Source organism: Brachyhypopomus gauderio, unplaced genomic scaffold (assembly GCF_052324685.1).
Source record: "Brachyhypopomus gauderio isolate BG-103 unplaced genomic scaffold, BGAUD_0.2 sc44, whole genome shotgun sequence".
NCBI lineage: Eukaryota > Metazoa > Chordata > Actinopteri > Gymnotiformes > Hypopomidae > Brachyhypopomus > Brachyhypopomus gauderio.
This window is the reverse complement of record NW_027506870.1, coordinates 1444503-1466269: the sequence shown is the minus strand read 5'-3', so window position 1 is coordinate 1466269 and position 21767 is coordinate 1444503. Positions and strand designations below refer to the sequence as shown.

At 39.5% G+C, this 21767-nt stretch overlaps 2 protein-coding genes across 2 annotated transcripts; both read right to left on the bottom strand.

The window, feature by feature from the left end:
• Positions 1 to 664: 664 nt before the first annotated feature.
• On the bottom strand, positions 665 to 8041 carry LOC143486139 (NACHT, LRR and PYD domains-containing protein 12-like). The gene is made up of 11 exons (XM_076985989.1): positions 7868 to 8041; positions 6959 to 7066; positions 6539 to 6859; positions 6415 to 6444; positions 4246 to 6046; positions 3918 to 4091; positions 3671 to 3847; positions 2818 to 2994; positions 2146 to 2316; positions 1371 to 1417; positions 665 to 1265 (listed from the first exon to the last, which is right to left on the bottom strand). The coding sequence occupies exons 1-11, from the start codon at positions 7878 to 7880 to the stop codon at positions 718 to 720; spliced, it is 3567 nt and encodes a 1188-aa protein (XP_076842104.1). The 5' UTR covers positions 7881 to 8041; the 3' UTR covers positions 665 to 717.
• Positions 8042 to 13099: 5058 nt separating this feature from the next.
• LOC143486142 (zinc finger BED domain-containing protein 4-like) lies at positions 13100 to 15340 on the bottom strand. Its single transcript, XM_076985994.1, has 4 exons — positions 15119 to 15340; positions 14722 to 14988; positions 13545 to 14616; positions 13100 to 13432 (listed from the first exon to the last, which is right to left on the bottom strand). Exons 3-4 carry the CDS (start codon positions 14518 to 14520, stop codon positions 13110 to 13112), a joined length of 1299 nt encoding a protein of 432 aa, XP_076842109.1. The 5' UTR covers positions 14521 to 14616; positions 14722 to 14988; positions 15119 to 15340; the 3' UTR covers positions 13100 to 13109.
• Positions 15341 to 21767: the final 6427 nt, after the last annotated feature.

The following is a 21767-nucleotide window of genomic DNA, read 5'->3' as shown; positions in this document are numbered from 1 at the left end:
ATGTGCAGAAGATAAAAAAAGAATAATGTTCAGAATATATACTTAAAGTGGCACATTGCAAAAGCATGTCTGAATCCAGGTCCTCTGGCATCTGTTGTAAATGGGGGTGCATCTGTATTGTCATTCTCTTCAATTGGAGGATCAGGGCAATGAAATGTAGATTATAGAAATGCACAAACAGCTCTGCATACTCTGTGAATGAGTTAACCTTATAGGTATAACTGACAAAATGGCAGTGGTTTGGTAGTTCTAGTCATGACTACTTGGAGACAAACTGGTAAAGTCCATCCTTGCTGAGTCTCAGATGAAAGCTTGTATTCAAACAGTGAGATAATCTCAATGGCATCTATTTTATACATTCAAAATGTTTCTCGAAAAACTAATGTCAAAATAAATGTTGAAACAGATCACTTTTATCAGCAAGAACAGATCGAGTTCAATGTTCTTTTTGTTCTTCATTGATATAGTCTAGGAAATCCATGTAACTTCTCTGGGAAATAACATTAATCTGGAGTTAAATTTAAGCCTCAATTTAGTCCTGCATTAGCACTAATCAGAGTAGATAACTCAGAATTAGAGCATGAGCAGTGGTAAATATATATATATATATATATATATATATATATATATATATATATATATATATATATATATATATATCTATCTGAAAATATATTATTTTCAGTATTTCAGTATACAGTATATCAAGAAGTTCCATTAGTCCATCTGACACAGAGCAACAGAGCCCTTGTTCAGGGCGAATGCAGCATAAACAGGCTTCTGGAAAGCAACCTGGAAGGTGTGTATGTGTGTCTGAGTGTGGGAAGAGATGCGGTAAAAAGAGAGAGTACTAGCTGTCCAGTCCAGATACACTCCTATTCTACTTGACTGTGAATCAGCAGCATGTATTGTTATGTGCACTGAATCATGACTGGCCTGATAGCCATTATAAATGCAACTAAGACACCATGACAAACCATTTAAACCAATCTGAGCTTGAGCATCAAACAAAGCAATTCCAACTTCTTTCCTTTGAATATCTTGATAAGTGACTCCTATTGCAGGATCTGAATCTTTAAAATCAACCTCCCAGTAACAGCGACCTGAAAGACTCTCTTTACACAGCACTTGTGAAAACATTTCAAATCTGTCTGGATGATCTGGATGCTGTTGATGTTCATACATGTTTGTCACCTTCGTGTCAGCATCGGACAGGCAGAGTACCTGGTGTGCCGTGTTTGGGTCGAACGTAAGCGCACAAGAATCTATGGGACAGAAATGGGTTCATCAGGTTCATCAGTTAACGCACAGCAGAGAGACTAAGGACAGTGAATGAATCAGACAAGCTGAGTGTGAGTATGTGAACATACACTTTCTCATCCCTGGTTTAATAAACACTTCACCCTTTGGGTCTGTCCTATAGTAAAAGAATGAAAGCACATGATATTATAAATGCACGCAAAACTTCTCATTAGAAAAATTGCTTGGCACAAGAAAACATAATACAACTGTCCCTTAGCATTATAGCTCCCACATAAACCTAAAGACCACAAGAACTGAACACCAAAAATGTCTTAGTTGTTCAACTGTAAATGGGGTACATTTACAGTTGAACAACTAAGACATTTTTGGTGTTCAGTTCTTGTGGTCTTTAGGTTTATGTGGGAGCTATAATGCTAATGTAGCTAAGAAGGAAAGAAAACCTACACCTGTATGTGTCAGGAGAGCTGTGGGAACTGCCTGCACTGAGCCAGACATATACACACACACACACACACACACACACACACACACACACACACACACACACACACACACACACACACACGCGTGTGGGCTCACACACATCATTGTTTGCACAGTGATGCACCCAAGCTGTATGTAACCCAGTGGTGAATGTGATGCTGAATGGACTATCCATGTTGTGGAATACAAACAGCGTACAGAAACCCTCACAGACAAGCTTTACACCAACTTAAGCTCAGCAATCTCAAGCACACACAAAGCAGAATGTGGATGCTGATTACATCTTGACTGGTCAATTAAATTTGGGTTGGGCGTAAAATTGGGTAAATTAGAATTATTATTAATTTACTGACATTTTTACCATTATAAATTTTACATTATTTTAATTGTGCTACTAACTTGAGTAATAGTGTGCAGTGTGGATCCTCCAGTCTAGCAGAGAGCAGCTTCACTCCTGACTCTCCTGGGTGGTTGTAGGTCAGATCCAGTTCTTTCAGGTGTGAGGGGTTTGAGCTCAGAGCAGAAGCCAGAGAAGAACAGCCTTCCTCTGTGACCAGACAACCAGACAACCTACAAACACATATTAAAAGTTAATACATTAATTAACTGTGAATATTTTGCTTTGAAATGAATACTTACAATAGTAGAAAAACAATGCATACTGTACCTCAATTACAATGTGGATATATGCTATGTTGAGAAGTAATTTGTTTAACAAAAAAATATAAATTGTGTTTCTGTTTTTTTTTATATTTGTATTTTTCTCTAAGCTATAGTTTGTTTTAAATATATTGCTTAAATCAACAGTATTCATCAAAAGTATTCTGCTACTCTGTTACAAATTACTTGGGTTTGAAAAATATCTGAAGTTAGAATGTCACTATTACATATAACTTATATATATATATATATATATATAGCTCTGTTCTTGATACCTTAATTTGGAGCTTGTTGGGATCTAAATCAGAGCCCAAACATGGACTGCACTGATGAACCTCAAGTCAGCACATACGGATTCACATGTAGAAATGGATTAAATTAAATTAGGCATAACTTTTCTTCAACACTGACCCCAGTATCTCCAATCTACATGTAGGATCCTTCAGTCCACTAGAGAGCAGCTTTATGCCTGTGTCTTGTAGATCATTGTTGCTCAGGTCCAGCTCTCTTAGAGGAGGATCAGAACCACAGTGAAGAATGGAGGAGAGGAACACACAGCTCTTCTCTGTGAGTTTACACCAGCCCAGCCTTGGATAGCAACATAGCACTGTCAGTCACTTAAAATGGGCATATGTACCAGCATAAAGAAGGCTAAATGTGATAATCAAACCAGACCTGAACATGAAAACACTGCAATTGCATTCCAACTGTACACACGTTGTCACAAATGACTGATATACAGGATACACTAAAACTGTTTATGTTTATTTATTAACATTTATTAATAGAAGGGACAGGTAGAGGGCCATGCGATTGGCTGATAGTAAAGCAAGGGCAAATTCAAAAGAGCAGCCCAAAAATCTTGAAAAGTCAAAATAACCAACACACAGGTATGACGATAGGTCATGATAGTGGATGTGGATAATGTCGTTTGACCTTTGCCTGTCTGCGTTTTAGATTTCTCCTGTTGTCAGTAACACTTCTCTTAAACTCCACATGCATCTAAGTTGTCGTGTCACCTTGCACGTAGATTGATAAATGTGATTTAATATATACTGCTCAATAACACCACACTCAGATGGCTCTTCAGAATTATGACAAGCTTGTATCCCATGTATATCAAATTCCTTTTAAGTTGCATAATGCATCATCATAAATTCATATGCAAGCTATGTCACAACCGCAATGATTTGGTATGGGGATTGACAGATACATTTAGCATCGAGAGCTTAAACCAGAGCTGTGGTTAATCATGAATACTTGCCTCAGAATGCCAAGTTTACAGCACGAATTCTGAAATCCAGATAAGAGTTGCTTCAGTCCTGAATCTTCAAGATCATTGTTGCTGAGGTCCAGTTCTTTCAGACAGCATGACAAAATGGAGCTCAGGGCAGAAGCCAATTCTGCACAGGTATTCTGTGTGAAATGGCATCGAGCTAACCTAAAATAAAGTGATAAGAATAAGCATGACATTTGATTCAGTTTATAACTGAATCCAACAAACAACTGACCTCAGCATCTCCAGTTTACAGTGTGAGCTCTTCAGTCCACTTGACAGGTGCTGTGCTCCTGTTTCTATTATGTAATTATCGCTGAGATCCAACTCTCTAAGAAGAGAGTTTTCATCCTGTAGAGCTGCAGATACATCTTCACAGCAAGTCTCAGTCAACTCGCACCTAGCCAACCTGCAACCATTGGATGTGTAAAGTAACAGTTTATTATGAATGAAGAGACTGTGAAGAGAACGTATCTAAAATCTGAAAGGCTTCCTAAATTATGGATACATTTTCTTTTTCATGACATCAAACACCAGTATAAAAAAGCCTATTAAACACTCACAGAGCTTTTCTGCAACACCGCACAGCAGGCACCAGTCTTCTGCAGGCAGCATTTGATTCATTGTATTTCTTTGGGTTGAACTCATCTAACACCTCTTCAGACATCAACAGCATGTAGGCTAGAGCTGAGCAATTTGATAAGGAGAGTTCTCTCTCTGGAAATTTCTCCACATTCATATATTTCTTGATTTGGTTGTACAGGGATCTGTCTTTGAGTTCGAGCAGGCAGAAGAATTGATTGATGGATGTCTCAGGGGGCAGTTCTGGATTTTTGTTCTGCATCTGCCTGATGTGCTGGATTACTTTACTAATGCTCTTTTTTGTGTTCTCCGTGTGTGGCAGCAGGCCTATCAGAAGTTTCTGATTGGAATCGAGTGAGATACCCAACAGGAAACGCAAGAAAAGGTCTAAATGTCCTTTCTCGCTATGCTTGGCTTTGTCTATTGCCTTCTTTAATAAGAGATCCAACTGAAGATTAGTAGGAATAATCGTAGGGAAGATATCAAAGAAGAACTGCAGTTCATCTATGTTTTTCTTCAGGAAGCAACAGAACACATGGAGAGCAGCAAGGAACTCTTGAACACTCAAATGTATGAAGCAGTAAACCTTCTTCTCATGAAGTACAGATTCCTGCTTGAAGATCTCTGTGCAAATTCCACTGTATTCTGAGTCTTCGGTGATACCAATGCCACAGGCTCTCAGGTCATCTTCATAGAACATTATATTCTCCTCTTTCAGTTGTTCAAATGCCAGCTTAGCCAGTTTCAAGATCATTCCTCTGTTGGATTCCATCAGCTTTGTCATGTCTCGTTCCACTTTCATGTCATACTTCTGGTTCTTTATGTTCATTTGTATAAGAAGGAAGTGGATGTACATTTCAGTCAGTGTGGTGGGAATGTCTTCGCCCTGGTTTTCCACCAGCATGGCCTGAAGAACAGTAGCTGTGATCCAGCAGAAGACAGGTATATGGCACATGATATGGAGACTGCGAGATGTCTTAATATGGTAGATTATTTTAGAAGCTTCATTCTCATCTGGTATTCTCTTTCTGAAGTATTCCTCCTTCTGTTCATCAGTGAAGCCTCGTACCTCTGTGAATAGGCTCACATACTCTGAAGGGACTTGATGAGCTGCTGCTGGTCGGGAGGTTATCCAGATCAGGGCAGAAGGAAGTATATTTCCACTGATGAGGCTTGTAATCAGGGCATCCACAGATGCTTTCTTTGTTATGCTCCTCACCATGCGGCCGTTGAAATCCAATGGCAGTCGACTCTCATCAAGCCCATCAAAGATGAAAACGAGCTTGTGGCCTTCATACATTTCGGTTTCTTTTAGTTTTGCCAGTTCGGGGTGGAATTCCAACAGTAATTCATGAAAACTGTACTCTTCATCTTTAACCAAGTTGATCTCTCGAAATGGAAGGAGAAATATGCAGTCTATGTCCTCATTTGCTTCTTTCTCTGCCCAATCAAGAATGAATTTCTGAACAGAAACTGTTTTTCCAATGCCAGCAACACCTTTGGTCAACACAAGCTTGTTTGTTTCATCTTTCCATGGTAAATTAAAAATTTGATTACAGTTGATTGGAGTGTCCTGACATTTTTTCATGCCGAATGCTTTGTCAATCTTCAGTATTTCATGTTCTTTATTTACATCTTTGAGTTCTCCTTCTGTGATAAAGACCTGTGTGTAAACCTTCTTCAAATGGATTTTATTTTTTAGATCCTTTTTTCCTTCAAAAATACACTCGATTTTTTTCTTCATGTTGGCTTTGTGACTCTCCAAAATGTTCTTTACACAATCTGGTAGTAGAATAGTTAAAATAAACAATGAATTAATTGTATTTCATGGCCCATATATGGAAAGTTCACAGAATGTGAAAGCACTGCATTAAAACCTAAAAACCATATCATTTTGTATTCATGAGATATAACATTTATGTCTTGTTACTTTATGTGAAATGTTTTTTGGAATATGCTAATCAGCAAAAACTGACATTCATCTGTCTCAGATCTAATAACAAATAGTTAGTTCAAACTAAACTGAACTGAACACCAATCAACAGAACAATGTTTTGCCTGGGGAACATACCACTTCTAATTTTTATCTCTATTAAATCCTTAAATGTCCAAGAACCACTGAAAGGGGCAAATCCATGCCTCGGGCTTACCTAAGTGGGCTTTTTGTTCTTCAAACGACTCTGTAAAAAATAATACTTAGTTCAATTAAATACAAAGTAGAAATATTTTGAATTCTCATGCTTAAATGAACTGCTTAAATGAATTATTGCATACCATTGTCAGCACTCTTAGTAGTGAAGGTAAAGTTTGCGCTATAGAAGTTGTTGCTGTTGAACGTCGGAGCAGCTACACTGCTGCCATGCTCAGCACTCACAGCAACAGAGCATCCAGTAGGAACAGTGGGCGGAGTCTGGACAATAGAACATCCAATAGGAGGAGAGCAAGGAGTCTGAACCAGAGGTGAACACACTGAACCAGGAACTACATCATGATCAGAATGCAGCTGGTTTCCTGTCACATACATCCTCCTCTCATCCTGAGACAAACCCGGTTGCTTGTGGGCTGTGTTTGGGCCTAACCTGGACTCACAAGTATCTGCAGAACAAACCAATGTATTCATCTCCTGAAAAATAATGGCTTATTCTGTAGATTGAAATACTGAAGCATTTACAATAACAGAAAGGCCTTTATTACCTTTACTGTGCCGAGAATTTATAGTCCTCCTTGATCTCCATCTCCAGAATAAAATGGACAGAAGCATCACCAGACAAGCCAGTGACAGTTCAGTGGCATTCTCACACACTAAGGGGAAAAAAACACATTAAAGATTATATACCTAAAGATAACACAAATCCCTAAGGAAACTGCAGAAGATTCAAGAGTACAGTTAGTGAATTAAAAATGGGCCACGATGATGTAAATTATATTATGTGTTCTAGTAACTAATATAACAAAGTAATTGTCTTGTTATTTTTTTCGTAGGTATCATGAAAGAGAAAATAAATGAGCTGAGCAACATGAACTTTAAAGCAGTTTGTGGAAATTAACTGATCAACAAAATGGGAACATAAAAGTGTGAACACTTCAAACAAATACAGGAGAAAGTAGAAAAAAAATTATAGATCATTATACGGTCATACGTATCAAGGGCTTGGAACAAGAGGGGCTTAACAAAATCTGACAGGACCGCCCTCAGCCATGTTTGTTTATTAACGTTTCATAATGTATTCAAATTGGTTTAATATCTGTATATAATATTTTTGTCATTAGATTGATCTCATCAAGAGCTGACTAAACACAAAATGTCCCTTAAGCCCATTTGCTGCCAAACTATCGGTACGCTTCTGTAGGCTATTACTTCCTTTTAATTTCACTTTCGCTGGTAAGGTCTCGCGTCGGTTTTATACAAGCTAGTACACTAGACCACTCTGACAATCGGAAAATGACGTGTAATAGATTAAGAATGATTTTACATAGGAGTGACCTGTTGCCATTCATGAAAAAAGATAGATTTAGCCGAATATATGCCTCGAGGGAATACTTGCGAAGAACTAAACTCTGCCGCATGCGCCGATGCATTTTTGTGTCTTTCTTGGTACTCACCAGTCAACAACATTGTTGCGCCGAACAAAGTCCCAAGTTATGTGTGTGCACTAAGTGAAAATTTGGGTCATTTTGCTCATTTTTGCGAGGTATGTTAACCTTTCGTGTTTCGTCCGCTCACCTGGGACTTTGGCGTGCTCCTACTTCAGAGCGACCGGTGAAGGCGGGGTCAACCAATAGTGATGGGTCTGACGACACCGAAACCTCGGCGCATGTGCCGAGCAAACAAGGCGAAACCCCGTGTCGGTGCGCGTATCACGTTAAGGAAAACCACGTGACCGACACAGTTCCTGTATCGTTTGGTTGTGAACGCGCCAAATTGTATTTATAAGGGAGAAAATGTATCGACACGTTTGTGGGTTTTGTTGGATGGAGTTTGTGTTCTTTGCGTTGAATTGGTTTTTTGGCTTGTCATTAAATACAATGGATCAACCAAGGAAGAGAAAGTTTTCTCCCGTGTGGGATCATTTTGATCTCATGACTGAAAATAAGGTAAATGATTATTCAGCTCTCGTTTTCACTGTTGATATTTTTCTTTTGGGTTATTCTAATTTCTTTATCAAGGTTATTTTAATTGTTTCACTTTTACCTTTATTACATTTAACATTTATTTCTTTTGTAGGTGAAATGTAGGATTTGCTCCCATGAGCTGTCTTACTGTAACCGGAGCACTTCCACAATGCTGATGCATTATCGTGCCCGGCATGAGAAGGAAGAACCGGTTGACACGCACGTAATCAACCCTGGTGCTTCCAGAAAGCAGGAGATTGATGAGGCTGTAGTGAATATGATAATTACAGACTGTCAGCCGCTTAGCCTTGTGGAAGACAAGGGGTTCAGAGAGCTGCTCCAACTCCTTGAGCCCTCATATGTTCTGCCAAGCAGAAAGGTACGTGAAACAAACTGATGAATGGGTGTAATACACATTAACAACGTATATGCATGTTCTGTGCTGTCATTCATTAATGTACTCCATTTGTGTTACTAATGTTAGGCTATCAAGACCATGATTAGCCAGAGGTATGAGGAGTAAAAGGAGCAAGTAAAAAAAGAACTGAAGAGTGCAGTTACAGTTAGCCTAACGTCGGACATGTGGACATCCATCAACATGGAGGCGTACCTGGCTGTGTCTTGTCACTATGTGGACAGTGAGAACCACACATTGTGTACATCAATGCTGGGAGTGGAACACTTTCCTCTGCAGCACACCGCTGAAAATATGGCCCAAGTAAAATCAAACTTAATAGAGGAGTGGGCCATTGCAGATAAAGTGACATGTCTGGTCACAGATGCAGCTGCAAACATGATTTCATGTGTCAAAAAGCTCCAAATCAGACACACGATTTGCATAGCGCATTCTTTAAATTTAACAGTTCGAAAATCATGCGACCAAATTGAGACACTCACTGATGTCCGAAATAAAGCAAGGCAGATAGTAACATACTTTAGAACCAGTACTACAGCAAAAGAGAAGCTGGCACAAGTTCAGCTACAGATGGGAGGACCGGTGAAGAAATGAATGACTGAGGTGTCAACTAGATGGAACAGCACAAATATAATGCTGGAACTCATTGTGGAACAGAAGGAGTCGGTGTTGGTATCCCTGGCCTCTTTAAAAAGTGATATACCTCAGCTAACTACAGATGATTACAAAATCATAGAGGAGACGCTGCGTGTGCTTGCTCCATTTAATCAAGCAACAGTGGAGCTCTCTGAGGAAAAAAGAGTGTCTGGATCAAAAGTAATCCCAATGCTTAAAATGTTGCACCACTCACTGCAACGAAATGCATTAAATGTAACAACGGAAATTGCTATTAATCTTGTGGAAAACCTTAAAAGAAGACTGCTAGAAACACTGTGCAACCTGGAGTCATTAAGTGTCATGACAATACCAACACTGCTGGACCCTCGGTTCAAGACGATGGCATTCTTAAGTGCGTCAAAAGCCAATGAAGCAGTGAAACGATTAAAATCTGAGTGCGCAGCAGAAATGAGAAAGGCTATACCAACACAAATGGAAGATGACCAAGCTGGACCTTCAACTCAAACGTCTGCTCCCAGTTCAGGTATTTCATGATTGTTAATTGTGTTTATTTGTATTTTATTATTCTTGCAAATCATTCCATGTGATTAGAAATACATAATTAGTAATGTAGATGCATTACATTTATTCATCAGATGACAACCTGTGGCAGCAGCTGGACATGGACGTCAAGGAGAGCCAGTCCAAATCAAATGTCACCACTGATTCAATTATTGAGGTACAAAGGTACATCTCTGAGGCGAACACACCAAGATCACAGGATCCATTAAAATACTGGGAAACACAAAGACTTCATTACCCTACTTTATATAAACTGGCAATGAAATATCTATGTACGCCGTCATCATCAGTGCCCCGTGAAAGGGTCTTTTCAAAAGCAGGAGAAATTGTATGTAAACGGTGCAATCGCCTGAGCCCAAATATTTTAAAGCAGCTGATGTTTCTAAATAAAAACTTGTGAATGAACCTTGTTCAGTCCGTTTCCCGTTTTTATTGAAGTTACCTGCAATGACTCTTTAAATCCAGTAGATGTCGCCATTAAGTGATACAGCAACACTGTGTCGACACAGTTTGGGGAAATGTGCCATACACCCATGAGGCCTCGTCTGCCCATCACTACACTCAGGGGAAAAATGAGAGTAGGCGAATGAAACGCAGAGAGAAAATAACAGCGAGAGACAAATGGGTTGGGCTGTGAGTGTAACAACAACAAACAACTTCAGCAATGGACTGCTGAAGTTGCTCACATTAAGTAGGCTGCAAACACCTGTAGCCTATTGCGTCTGATTGCCCCCATGCCTAGCTCGCGGGCTCCTCCTTGTGGCGACCGGAGGAACGCGCCTGGGTGCAACCCTGACAGCTATAGTTGTGTGAAGTTAATCAGCACATTTCTGGCTTCTCAGGATGTACCACAGCACTAATCAATTTTTGTGGAAGGCATATGACCTCTTTCAGGTACCAGACACTAGGTGGATGTCCCATTTTGATATCCCATTTTGCTTTAAAACAGGTGAAAATACCATATCTTGGCTGTCTAAATGGGCATAATGGCAGGTTGTAGAATTTTACTGTTGGCATTTACCATGTCAATGGATGTGTTTATTTTGGCTTTTAAGTGGGTTGTTGGTGGAAAGAAGTTGCAGGATGGCACTCAAATCCCTTCTTTCAGAGAATACATGTATGATATGACACCACTCACAACTCATCTTCAATATACTCATTGGTTGCTTGACTGATAATCTAAAGCTAGGTGTCATGCACAAAACCAAATTACTCAGTGGACAGGGAGTCAGGTGATGGGGAAAAAAACAGTTTATTTTTTTACACCAACAGGGTATGCAATAACAAAGTCATTGAGAACAACATAAAACCTTAATTTTGGAGTGTTGGATGTGAATCCTCCATTCATGTCCCTTTCTCTTACCTTCAAGCTCCTCCCTCTCTTACACCTGGTAGCTGAACTGTCATGATGTAATTGTCCTTCATTCATCAGCTTTGACCCAAGTATGTTGCTAGTAGGAAGCAGTTGAAGCAGGCTTTGACCCAACTATGACCTATGACCTCTCAAAGACTGTGGGTTGATGCTGAGGTCTCAGGCCCATTTAATGCTTTACATGGTTCCTTACAGTACACAATAAGGTGATGGAGAGATTCTGTATATCAGATGCAAAAACCTAACTGTATCAGTCCCCTGATAGTCCACTATTCCACAAAAGCAGGTAAAACTTTGTCAACACAGAAGTCTGGTTATTAATGTGGTAAATATTGTGCAGGGAAACAACAAAGTTTTTATTACTAAGGAATTAATATTTGTGAAACTGGTAAAAAGCTTATTTAATCTACCAGTGGAAAAACAGGAAATCTGAGCTGTGATTTGTTTTCACAAATGTGTAAAATGTTTCATAAGTCCAGATGCACATGAAATGCATTGCTCCTTATGTGTACTTCACTATAGACCTGAAATGGGGGGTCTAGGTCATGTTATTTAACAGTGAGCCCCATGTATTCTGTGCCACCAATGCAAAATTGTGACGTGGGGACAGAGGCAGCAGCAGGCGGAGGCTGTGCACGCAAGCGTTTATTCTCCATGACAGAAACGAACAGAGAAACTCAGGCACCATGGCAGATCGAACACAACAGAAAATCAACTACGACTGAAGTATGGCAAACAGATAGTAAAGGGACTCTCCCACGCAGCGAGGCAAGGTAGCACGGAGAATGAGCAGCGCTGCACAGCGCGACCTGTGGGAATATAAGAGGGCAAACCAGATTAGTAACAGGTGTCAAAACTCAGGTGATTGGGAACGTGGGCGTGTCCTTGGATGTGAGGGTGTGCGCTGCGAAGTGGTAGGCGTGTTGGTTGGTGTACGGGTGACTGTTTGCGCCCTCTGGTGGCGTCCGGACCGACCCACCGTTACAAAAATATAGGAAATCTGAGCTTTGATGTGTTTTCACAAATGTGAGAAATGTTTCACAAGTCCAGATGCACATGAAATGCATTGCTCCTTATGTGTACTTGATCATAGGCCTGAAATGGGGGGTCTAGGTCATGTTATTTAATAGTGAGGCACATGTATTCTGGTCCACCAATGCAAAATATAGGAAATCTGAGCTTTGATTTGTTTTCACAAATGTGAGAAATGTTTCACAAGTCCAGATGCACATAAAATGCATTGCTCCTTGTATGTACTTGATATCTTTGTGTTTGTAGGTTCACGTGTTCAGTTGCACATGTTAAAAAGTTGAATTAACCCATGACTTTTATTTTGAAAAGTTGTCTTGGCACTGAAGCGCTTACCGACTAACATGAACTCTTCGTTCATTCCTATATGTAATCTTTTCACATCTTCTAAATGTATTTTTATTGAAAATCATTGTGTGGGGATACATTCACAATATGTAGGAATTATATAATAGGTATTTATCGCATACACTACATGTTGTTTTTTTTTTAATAACGAGCCCATTCTTTCGTGAATGTCTGGCGAATATAGAACGCTGAGCCAACTTTAGCGCGATCTGTTGGTTGATAGTGATGGGCAGACGAGGCCTCATGGGTGTATGGCACATTTCCCCAAAGTGTGTCGACACAGTGTTGAAACAGTGTTGCTGTATCACTTAATGGCGACATCTACTGGATTTAAAGAGTCATTGCAGGCAACTTCAATAAAAACGGGAAACGGACTGAACAAGGTTCATTCACAAGTTTTTATTTAGAAACATCAGCTGCTTTAAAATATTTGGGCTCAGGCGATTGCGCCGTTTACATACAATTTCTCCTGCTTTTGAAAAGACCCTTTCACAGGGCACTGATGACGGCGTACATAGATATTTCATTGCCAGTTTATATAAAGTAGGGTAATGAAGTCTTTGTGTTTCCCAGTATTTTAATGGATCCTGTGATCTTGGTGTGTTCGCCTCAGAGATGTACCTTTGTACCTCAATAATTGAATCAGTGGTGACATTTGATTTGGACTGGCTCTCCTTGACGTCCATGTCCAGCTGCTGCCACAGGTTGTCATCTGATGAATAAATGTAATGCATCTACATTACTAATTATGTATTTCTAATCACATGGAATGATTTGCAAGAATAATAAAATACAAATGAACACAATTAACAATCATGAAATACCTGAACTGGGAGCAGACGTTTGAGTTGAAGGTCCAGCTTGGTCATCTTCCATTTGTGTTGGTATAGCCTTTCTCATTTCTGCTGCGCACTCAGATTTTAATCGTTTCACTGCTTCATTGGCTTTTGACGCACTTAAGAATGCCATCGTCTTGAACCGAGGGTCCAGCAGTGTTGGTATTGTCATGACACTTAATGACTCCAGGTTGCACAGTGTTTCTAGCAGTCTTCTTTTAAGGTTTTCCACAAGATTAATAGCAATTTCCGTTGTTACATTTAATGCATTTCGTTGCAGTGAGTGGTGCAACATTTTAAGCATTGGGATTACTTTTGATCCAGACACTCTTTTTTCCTCAGAGAGCTCCACTGTTGCTTGATTAAATGGAGCAAGCACACGCAGCGTCTCCTCTATGATTTTGTAATCATCTGTAGTTAGCTGAGGTATATCACTTTTTAAAGAGGCCAGGGATACCAACACCGACTCCTTCTGTTCCACAATGCGTTCCAGCATTATATTTGTGCTGTTCCATCTAGTTGACACCTCAGTCATTAATTTCTTCACTGGTCCTCCCATCTGTAGCTGAACTTGTGCCAGCTTCTCTTTTGCTGTAGTACTGGTTCTAAAGTATGTTACTATCTGCCTTGCTTTATTTCGGACATCAGTGAGTGTCTCAATTTGGTCGCATGATTTTCGAACTGTTAAATTTAAAGAATGCGCTATGCAAATTGTGTGTCTGATTTGGAGCTTTTTGACACATGAAATCATGTTTGCAGCTGCATCTGTGACCAGACATGTCACTTTATCTGCAATGGCCCACTCCTCTATTAAGTTTGATTTTACTTGGGCCATATTTTCAGCGGTGTGCTGCAGAGGAAAGTGTTCCACTCCCAGCATTGATGTACACAATGTGTGGTTCTCACTGTCCACATAGTGACAAGTCACAGCCAGGTACGCCTCCATGTTGATGGATGTCCACATGTCCGACGTTAGGCTAACTGTAACTGCACTCTTCAGTTCTTTTTTTACTTGCTCCTTTTACTCCTCATACCTCTGGCTAATCATGGTCTTGATAGCCTAACATTAGTAACACAAATGGAGTACATTAATGAATGACAGCACAGAACATGCATATACGTTGTTAATGTGTATTACACCCATTCATCAGTTTGTTTCACGTACCTTTCTGCTTGGCAGAACATATGAGGGCTCAAGGAGTTGGAGCAGCTCTCTGAACCCCTTGTCTTCCACAAGGCTAAGCGGCTGACAGTCTGTAATTATCATATTCACTACAGCCTCATCAATCGCCTGCTTTCTGGAAGCACCAGGGTTGATCACGTGCGTGTCAACCGGTTCTTCCTTCTCATGCCGGGCACGATAATGCATCAGCATTGTGGAAGTGCTCCGGTTACAGTAAGACAGCTCTTGGGAGCAAATCCTACATTTCACCTACAAAAGAAATAAATGTTAAATGTAATAAACGTAAAAGTGAAACAATTAAAATAACCTTGATAAAGAAATTAGAATAACCCAAAAGAAAAATATCAACAGTGAAAACGAGAGCTGAATAATCATTTACCTTATTTTCAGTGATGAGATCAAAATGATCCCACACGGGAGAAAACTTTCTCTTCCTTGGTTGATCCATTGTAATTAATGACAAGCCAAAAAACCAATTCAACGCAAAGAACACAAACTCCATCCAACAAAACCCACAAACGTGTCGATACATTTTCTCCCTTATAAATACAATTTGGCGCGTTCACAACCAAACGATACAGGAACTGTGTCGGTCACGTGGTTTTCCTTAACGTGATACGCGCACCGACACGGGGTTTCGCCTTGTTTGCTCGGCACATGCGCCGACGTTTCGGTGTCGTCAGACCCATCACTACCTGAGTGTTCTCAGTCTTTCTCTCTTTTCTGTCTTCTTCTCTGCTGTTTCTCCTTTTCTCCGTTTCTATGTTGGTTTGTCTGCCAGTGTTCTGGTTGACAGACCGACAGGTATCCCAGGTAGAAGTTCTAGGTCTTGTACCTAAGCTTCATATCCCCTCCCTCGTCTCTTATTTACTTTTAGACACGTTGAGCTGTTCTCCGTGTGTTTTTGGTTCTCATCCTTGTGATGTTTGGTTATAATTTGAAAGAACAAAATCATCTAAACAGATTTGTAAGGTGTGGTGATTACTCCCGTAAGCATACCCTTAGCTGAAATGGGAGTTCAGCTGATTACATGTAATTTTTATTTTCACCACTGGGTGCAACTGACGGCAAGGAATTAGCCACAGATAAAACAAGATAATCACATTCAGTACATTAGTACACTAAAACCTAATTCTTTGTGAAGAAGCAAGGTGGTGGATAAACGAGTCAAGGTAAATGAAAAGGCAGGAAAATTAAACATAAACGAGTAAATTCATGGCAGATCTATAGAAGTTGTTCACTTGATAGGAACAGTCATCTTAGCATGTGTGTTTTGTTTGTGTGCTCATTTTTAACAGACAGCCTGTACAACTGCTGAAAAAATTATTTAAAGCATGAAGGCAGACATTAAGCCAAGGAGATGTTTGTGGAATGAAGCTGGAGGTGTTAAAAATGTGGCTGAACACTTCACTATTTTTCACGATCTGCCAAAGAAAATCCATTTCAATTCAAATTAGCCTTAAGAATTTTTTATGATGACAGTATTATAAACAGAAAATGGCTATCAGTTGCTTGGAACAATAATAGACAGGGACTAAGAGACACAGTTAAGGAGTTGACTAGAGAGGCAACATTTTCTAAATGCTCTGAATTCCAAGTTTGTGATGACACTTGTCAGAAGAAATCTGACAACATGGATGAAGTACAGGATGATGTTCTTGATGACGGTTTCAGTGAAAGTGAACAAGCTCACTCTGGTCAGGATCAAAAGGATATCTACACAGATGGTGCTAGCCAGCTTGACACTGAAATTAATACTTGCCAGTTTGCTGATGCAAGGTTGAATCAGGGTGAAGCAGAAACAGACGAGATTCAGTCAGCACACAAGGATGTGCACAGACAATGGCACAAAACAAAAAGTGTTCCTAGAGCATTTCGCATTAATATCAGCTCTAAGAAATGGAAAAACATAGCTCCTAAAAAACACGCAAAACATCTCCATAAATCATGGACACACGTCTTTTACAATTGCTTCAGAAAAAAAATCCTGTATGTACCCTGTCTTTCAAATACCAGTGGCTGAAAAAACCATTCAGCAGAAAAAGACGAGCTCCGTTTTTCAAGGCATGTGCTGCAAAGCCAGGTACACATTTCTTATTTTGCACAAGCCAGAGTCAGATAAAATGGTAAAGGTCCGAGTGAAACGCCGGGGCCGTGTCCTTCATAGAATGGGGGAGATTTGCCACAGATGGGCAAGCATGCATAGGAGGGGGAAAATAGCTAAGGCCTTATTGCAAGGCATCAGTAATACTTATTACAGCAAATTACAGAGAACCCCAAAAGAAGAGCTGGTAGCTGGGAATATTACCAGATGTTTAAAACGTGACATTCTCAAAGTGATTTCTTCTGAGATTAACAAAGCCAACAGAACTCATGACAATGTTATGCTTGAGATGATGCTCACACAAACTATAATGAAGGAGTGTGACACTAGTTATTCAAACTATAATGAAGGAGTGTGACACTAGTTATTCAAACTATAATGATGGAGTGTGACACTAGTTATTCAAACTATGATGGAGTGTGACACTAGTTATTCAAACTATAATGAAGGTGACACTAGTTATTCAAACTATAATGATGGAGTGTGACACTAGTTATTCAAACTATAATGAAGGAGTGTGACACTAGTTATTCAAACTATAATGACGGAGTGTGACACTAGTTATTCAAACTATAATGACAGAGTGTGACACTAGTTATTCAAACTATATTGAAGGAGTGTGACACTAGTTATTCAAACTATATTGATGGAGTGTGACACTAGTTATTCAAACTATATTGAAGGAGTGTGACACTAGTTATTCAAACTATATTGAAGGAGTGTGACACTAGTTATTCAAACTATAATGATGGAGTGTGACACTAGTTATTCAAACTATAATGATGGAGTGTGACACTAGTTATTCAAACTATATTGAAGGAGTGTGACACTAGTTATTCAAACTATATTGATGGAGTGTGACACTAGTTATTCAAACTATAATGATGGAGTGTGACACTAGTTATTCAAACTATAATGATGGAGTGTGACACTAGTTATTCAAACTATATTGAATGAGTGTGACACTAGTTATTCAAACTATAATGAAGGAGTGTGACACTAGTTATTCAAACTATAATGACGGAGTGTGACACTAGTTATTCAAACTATATTGAAGGAGTGTGACACTAGTTATTCAAACTATATTGATGGAGTGTGACACTAGTTATTCAAACTATAATGATGGAGTGTGACACTAGTTATTCAAACTATAATGAAGGAGTGTGACACTAGTTATTCAAACTATATTGAAGGAGTGTGACACTAGTTATTCAAACTATAATGAAGGAGTGTGACACTAGTTATTCAAACTATAATGATGGAGTGTGACACTAGTTATTCAAACTATATTGAAGGAGTGTGACACTAGTTATTCAAACTATAATGATGGAGTGTGACACTAGTTATTCAAACTATAATGATGGAGTGTGACACTAGTTATTCAAACTATAATGATGGAGTGTGACACTAGTTATTCAAACTATATTGAAGGAGTGTGACACTAGTTATTCAAACTATAATGAAGGAGTGTGACACTAGTTATTCAAACTATAATGAAGGAGTGTGACACTAGTTATTCAAACTATAATGAAGGAGTGTGACACTAGTTATTCAAACTATATTGAAGGAGTGTGACACTAGTTATTCAAACTATATTGAAGGAGTGTGACACTAGTTATTCAAACTATAATGATGGAGTGTGACACTAGTTATTCAAACTATAATGAAGGAGTGTGACACTAGTTATTCAAACTATAATGAAGGAGTGTGACACTAGTTATTCAAACTATATTGAAGGAGTGTGACACTAGTTATTCAAACTATAATGAAGGAGTGTGACACTAGTTATTCAAACTATAATGATGGAGTGTGACACTAGTTATTCAAACTATAATGATGGAGTGTGACACTAGTTATTCAAACTATATTGAAGGAGTGTGACACTAGTTATTCAAACTATAATGATGGAGTGTGACACTAGTTATTCAAACTATAATGATGGAGTGTGACACTAGTTATTCAAACTATAATGAAGGAGTGTGACACTAGTTATTCAAACTGGCCTGGTATGTTCAGCACTTGCAAATAAATCCATTTGATGTGCATCTGTTCACAGAGCAGAGTATGTCAATCCTGGTGGCACATCTGAGAAAAACAAAAAACCTTTCCCTTTATCTAGATGCAACAGGTGGTGTGGTAGCAAAAATACCACAACAGGCTAAACGAGTGTTGTATTACACTCTAACACTGCCAGGGATGGGACATGATGCACCGTCACTCCCAGTGACTGAAATGCTTTCAAATGACCATGATGTCCCAACTATTGCATTTTGGTTACTGAAGTTTGTAACAAATTTGGCAAAATGCACAAAAATTTGTGTCAACTAAGTAGAAGTAGATTACAGCTGGGCATTAATTCAGGGCACCCTTTTGTCCTTCAATAAGGACAATATCCGTCAGTACCTTGAGAAGGCATTCCTGATTACCACTGGAAAAATAAAGGATGCAGAGTTCACCATAGTGCCCATATGTGCGGCTCACACAATAAAGGCATTTTCAAATTCTGCTGGCCGAAAGACTAAGGACAGAGGGCTGAGAGAATTTGCCACATTTTGCTTTGGCCTTCTCCAGAACACCACAATGCTTGACAAGGCAAAAGAAATCTTCAGGCATATGTGTGTGGCATTCACAACAGAAAATGAAACTGAAAATGTACAGAAAAGTGTAACTGAGTTAAAGAACCTCATTACCAAAACTTCAGATGTGGAGCTTTGCTTTCTTACCTGCAGTGGGGAAGAGGAAATGCAGACAAACCTGAAAACAATCAGTGGTGGATCACCCTTCACAGCTGCCTTCAGGGCCGTTCTAAATGTCATCAGGAACACTTCAGTGACAGAAGATGAACTGAAATCTGGGACTAATGTATACTTTTGCCCAGACATCATCCAAATTTTGTTTGAAACCTACTTTTTCCCATTGTGCATTTTCCCATTGTGGAGTGGGCTGCTTCTAGGAAAATTAAAGCGACACAGCTCTTTGGAAGAACCCCTAACAACTCCAGAAGTAACTGGTGACACCAAGTGCTATGTTGAGACCTGGTTCAGGATCACAAAGAACTTAATTCTAAGACACAGAAAGAAAATGCGCCCAGCAGAGTTCATCCGTTCAATGCACTCTTCACTGAAGGGGAGATACACTGAACATGTAATGAAGATGAAAATGTCCACAGATCTACTGACACACCCACTTGCAGCATCTAGGTGTTCTCTTGACACATCCAAAGAACAGTGGGCCAAGCGAACACAATCCAACATGCCTCAATCATCTAAATATTTCTCCATACCACAAAACATCCCACAGCCCAAGGGGGAAACAACCAAAAGAAAAAATAAAATGAAAACCGTTCTCCACATCAAGAAAAGAGACAGCACTGACACTGATGAATGTAATCAAGAGGAACAACAGTGAAACAATGACAAGGTGAATGAACTGGATATGTACCCTTCAGTTTAACAGTACACTGTTCACAAAATAAATTTTTTTTTCTGTCCTTCTGTCCTTTAGGCTACAGTTTCTTCTACAGTATTCCCTCCTGCAACTGTGTGTGTGAAAGAAAATACTGCTCTTTTGGCGATGTAGGTGAAACAGCTCTTTTCTAGTAAGGGAGATGAGACTGTGGTGTCAGTGGTGAACTGCACAGATCACACTGCCACTCGTAGTTCGATGCAAGGAATTCCGATCACTGCAACCAAATGAAGACATTTATGGGGAGGTAAATCACCTCCAAAAACATGAGATTTTACTAGCAAGTGGTAAACAACCTCAGAACTAACTATAATCTGTGAAAAAATGATAATTAACTCGAGTTGTTCTTCCAGCTGCAGAAGAATAGGAGTCCATCTGGAAGACGGCTCTATCACCTCCATCTGTACACAACGGGGTTATCTTCAGAGGTGAAGAGTATATCACCTCCATCTGTACACAACGGGGTTATCTTCAGAGGTGAAGAGTATATCACCTCCATCTGTACACAACGGGGTTATCTTCAGAGGTGAAGAGTATATCACCTCCATCTGTACACAACGGGGTTATCTTCAGAGGTGAAGAGTATATCACCTCCATCTGTACACAACGGGGTTATCTTCAGAGGTGAAGAGTATATCACCTCCATCTGTACACAACGGGGTTATCTTCAGAGGTGAAGAGTATATCACCTCCATCTGTACACAACGGGGTTATCTTCAGAGGTGAAGAGTATATCACCTCCATCTGTACACAACGGGGTTATCTTCAGAGGTGAAGAGTATATCACCTCCATCTGTACACAACGGGGTTATCTTCAGAGGTGAAGAGTATATCACCTCCATCTGTACACAACGGGGTTATCTTCAGAGGTGAAGAGTATATCACCTCCATCTGTACACAACGGGGTTATCTTCAGAGGTGAAGAGTATATCACCTCCATCTGTACACAACGGAGTTATCTTCAGAGGTGAAGAGTATATCACCTCCATCTGTACACAACGGGGTTATCTTCAGAGGTGAAGAGTATATCACCTCCATCTGTACACAACGGGGTTATCTTCAGAGGTGAAGAGTATATCACCTCCATCTGTACACAACGGGGTTATCTTCAGAGGTGAAGAGTATATCACCTCCATCTGTACACAACGGGGTTATCTTCAGAGGTGAAGAGTATATCACCTCCATCTGTACACAACGGGGTTATCTTCAGAGGTGAAGAGGAAAACTTCATCAGACATGGAAGAGTAAGGCTTTTACCTGCTGATAAGCTGTACTCAGCACTTGACTATGCTTGAAATTGTGCAATTAGACAATAATACAATTGAAATATGTATTTCATCTCATCCTACTCATGACACCACAGCTAACCATATTAGTACATACTGTAATCTATAAATAAAGTATTTTTTATATTTCTGTGTTAAAGGTGAATCTATCAAAATATCAGGGTATTATTGGA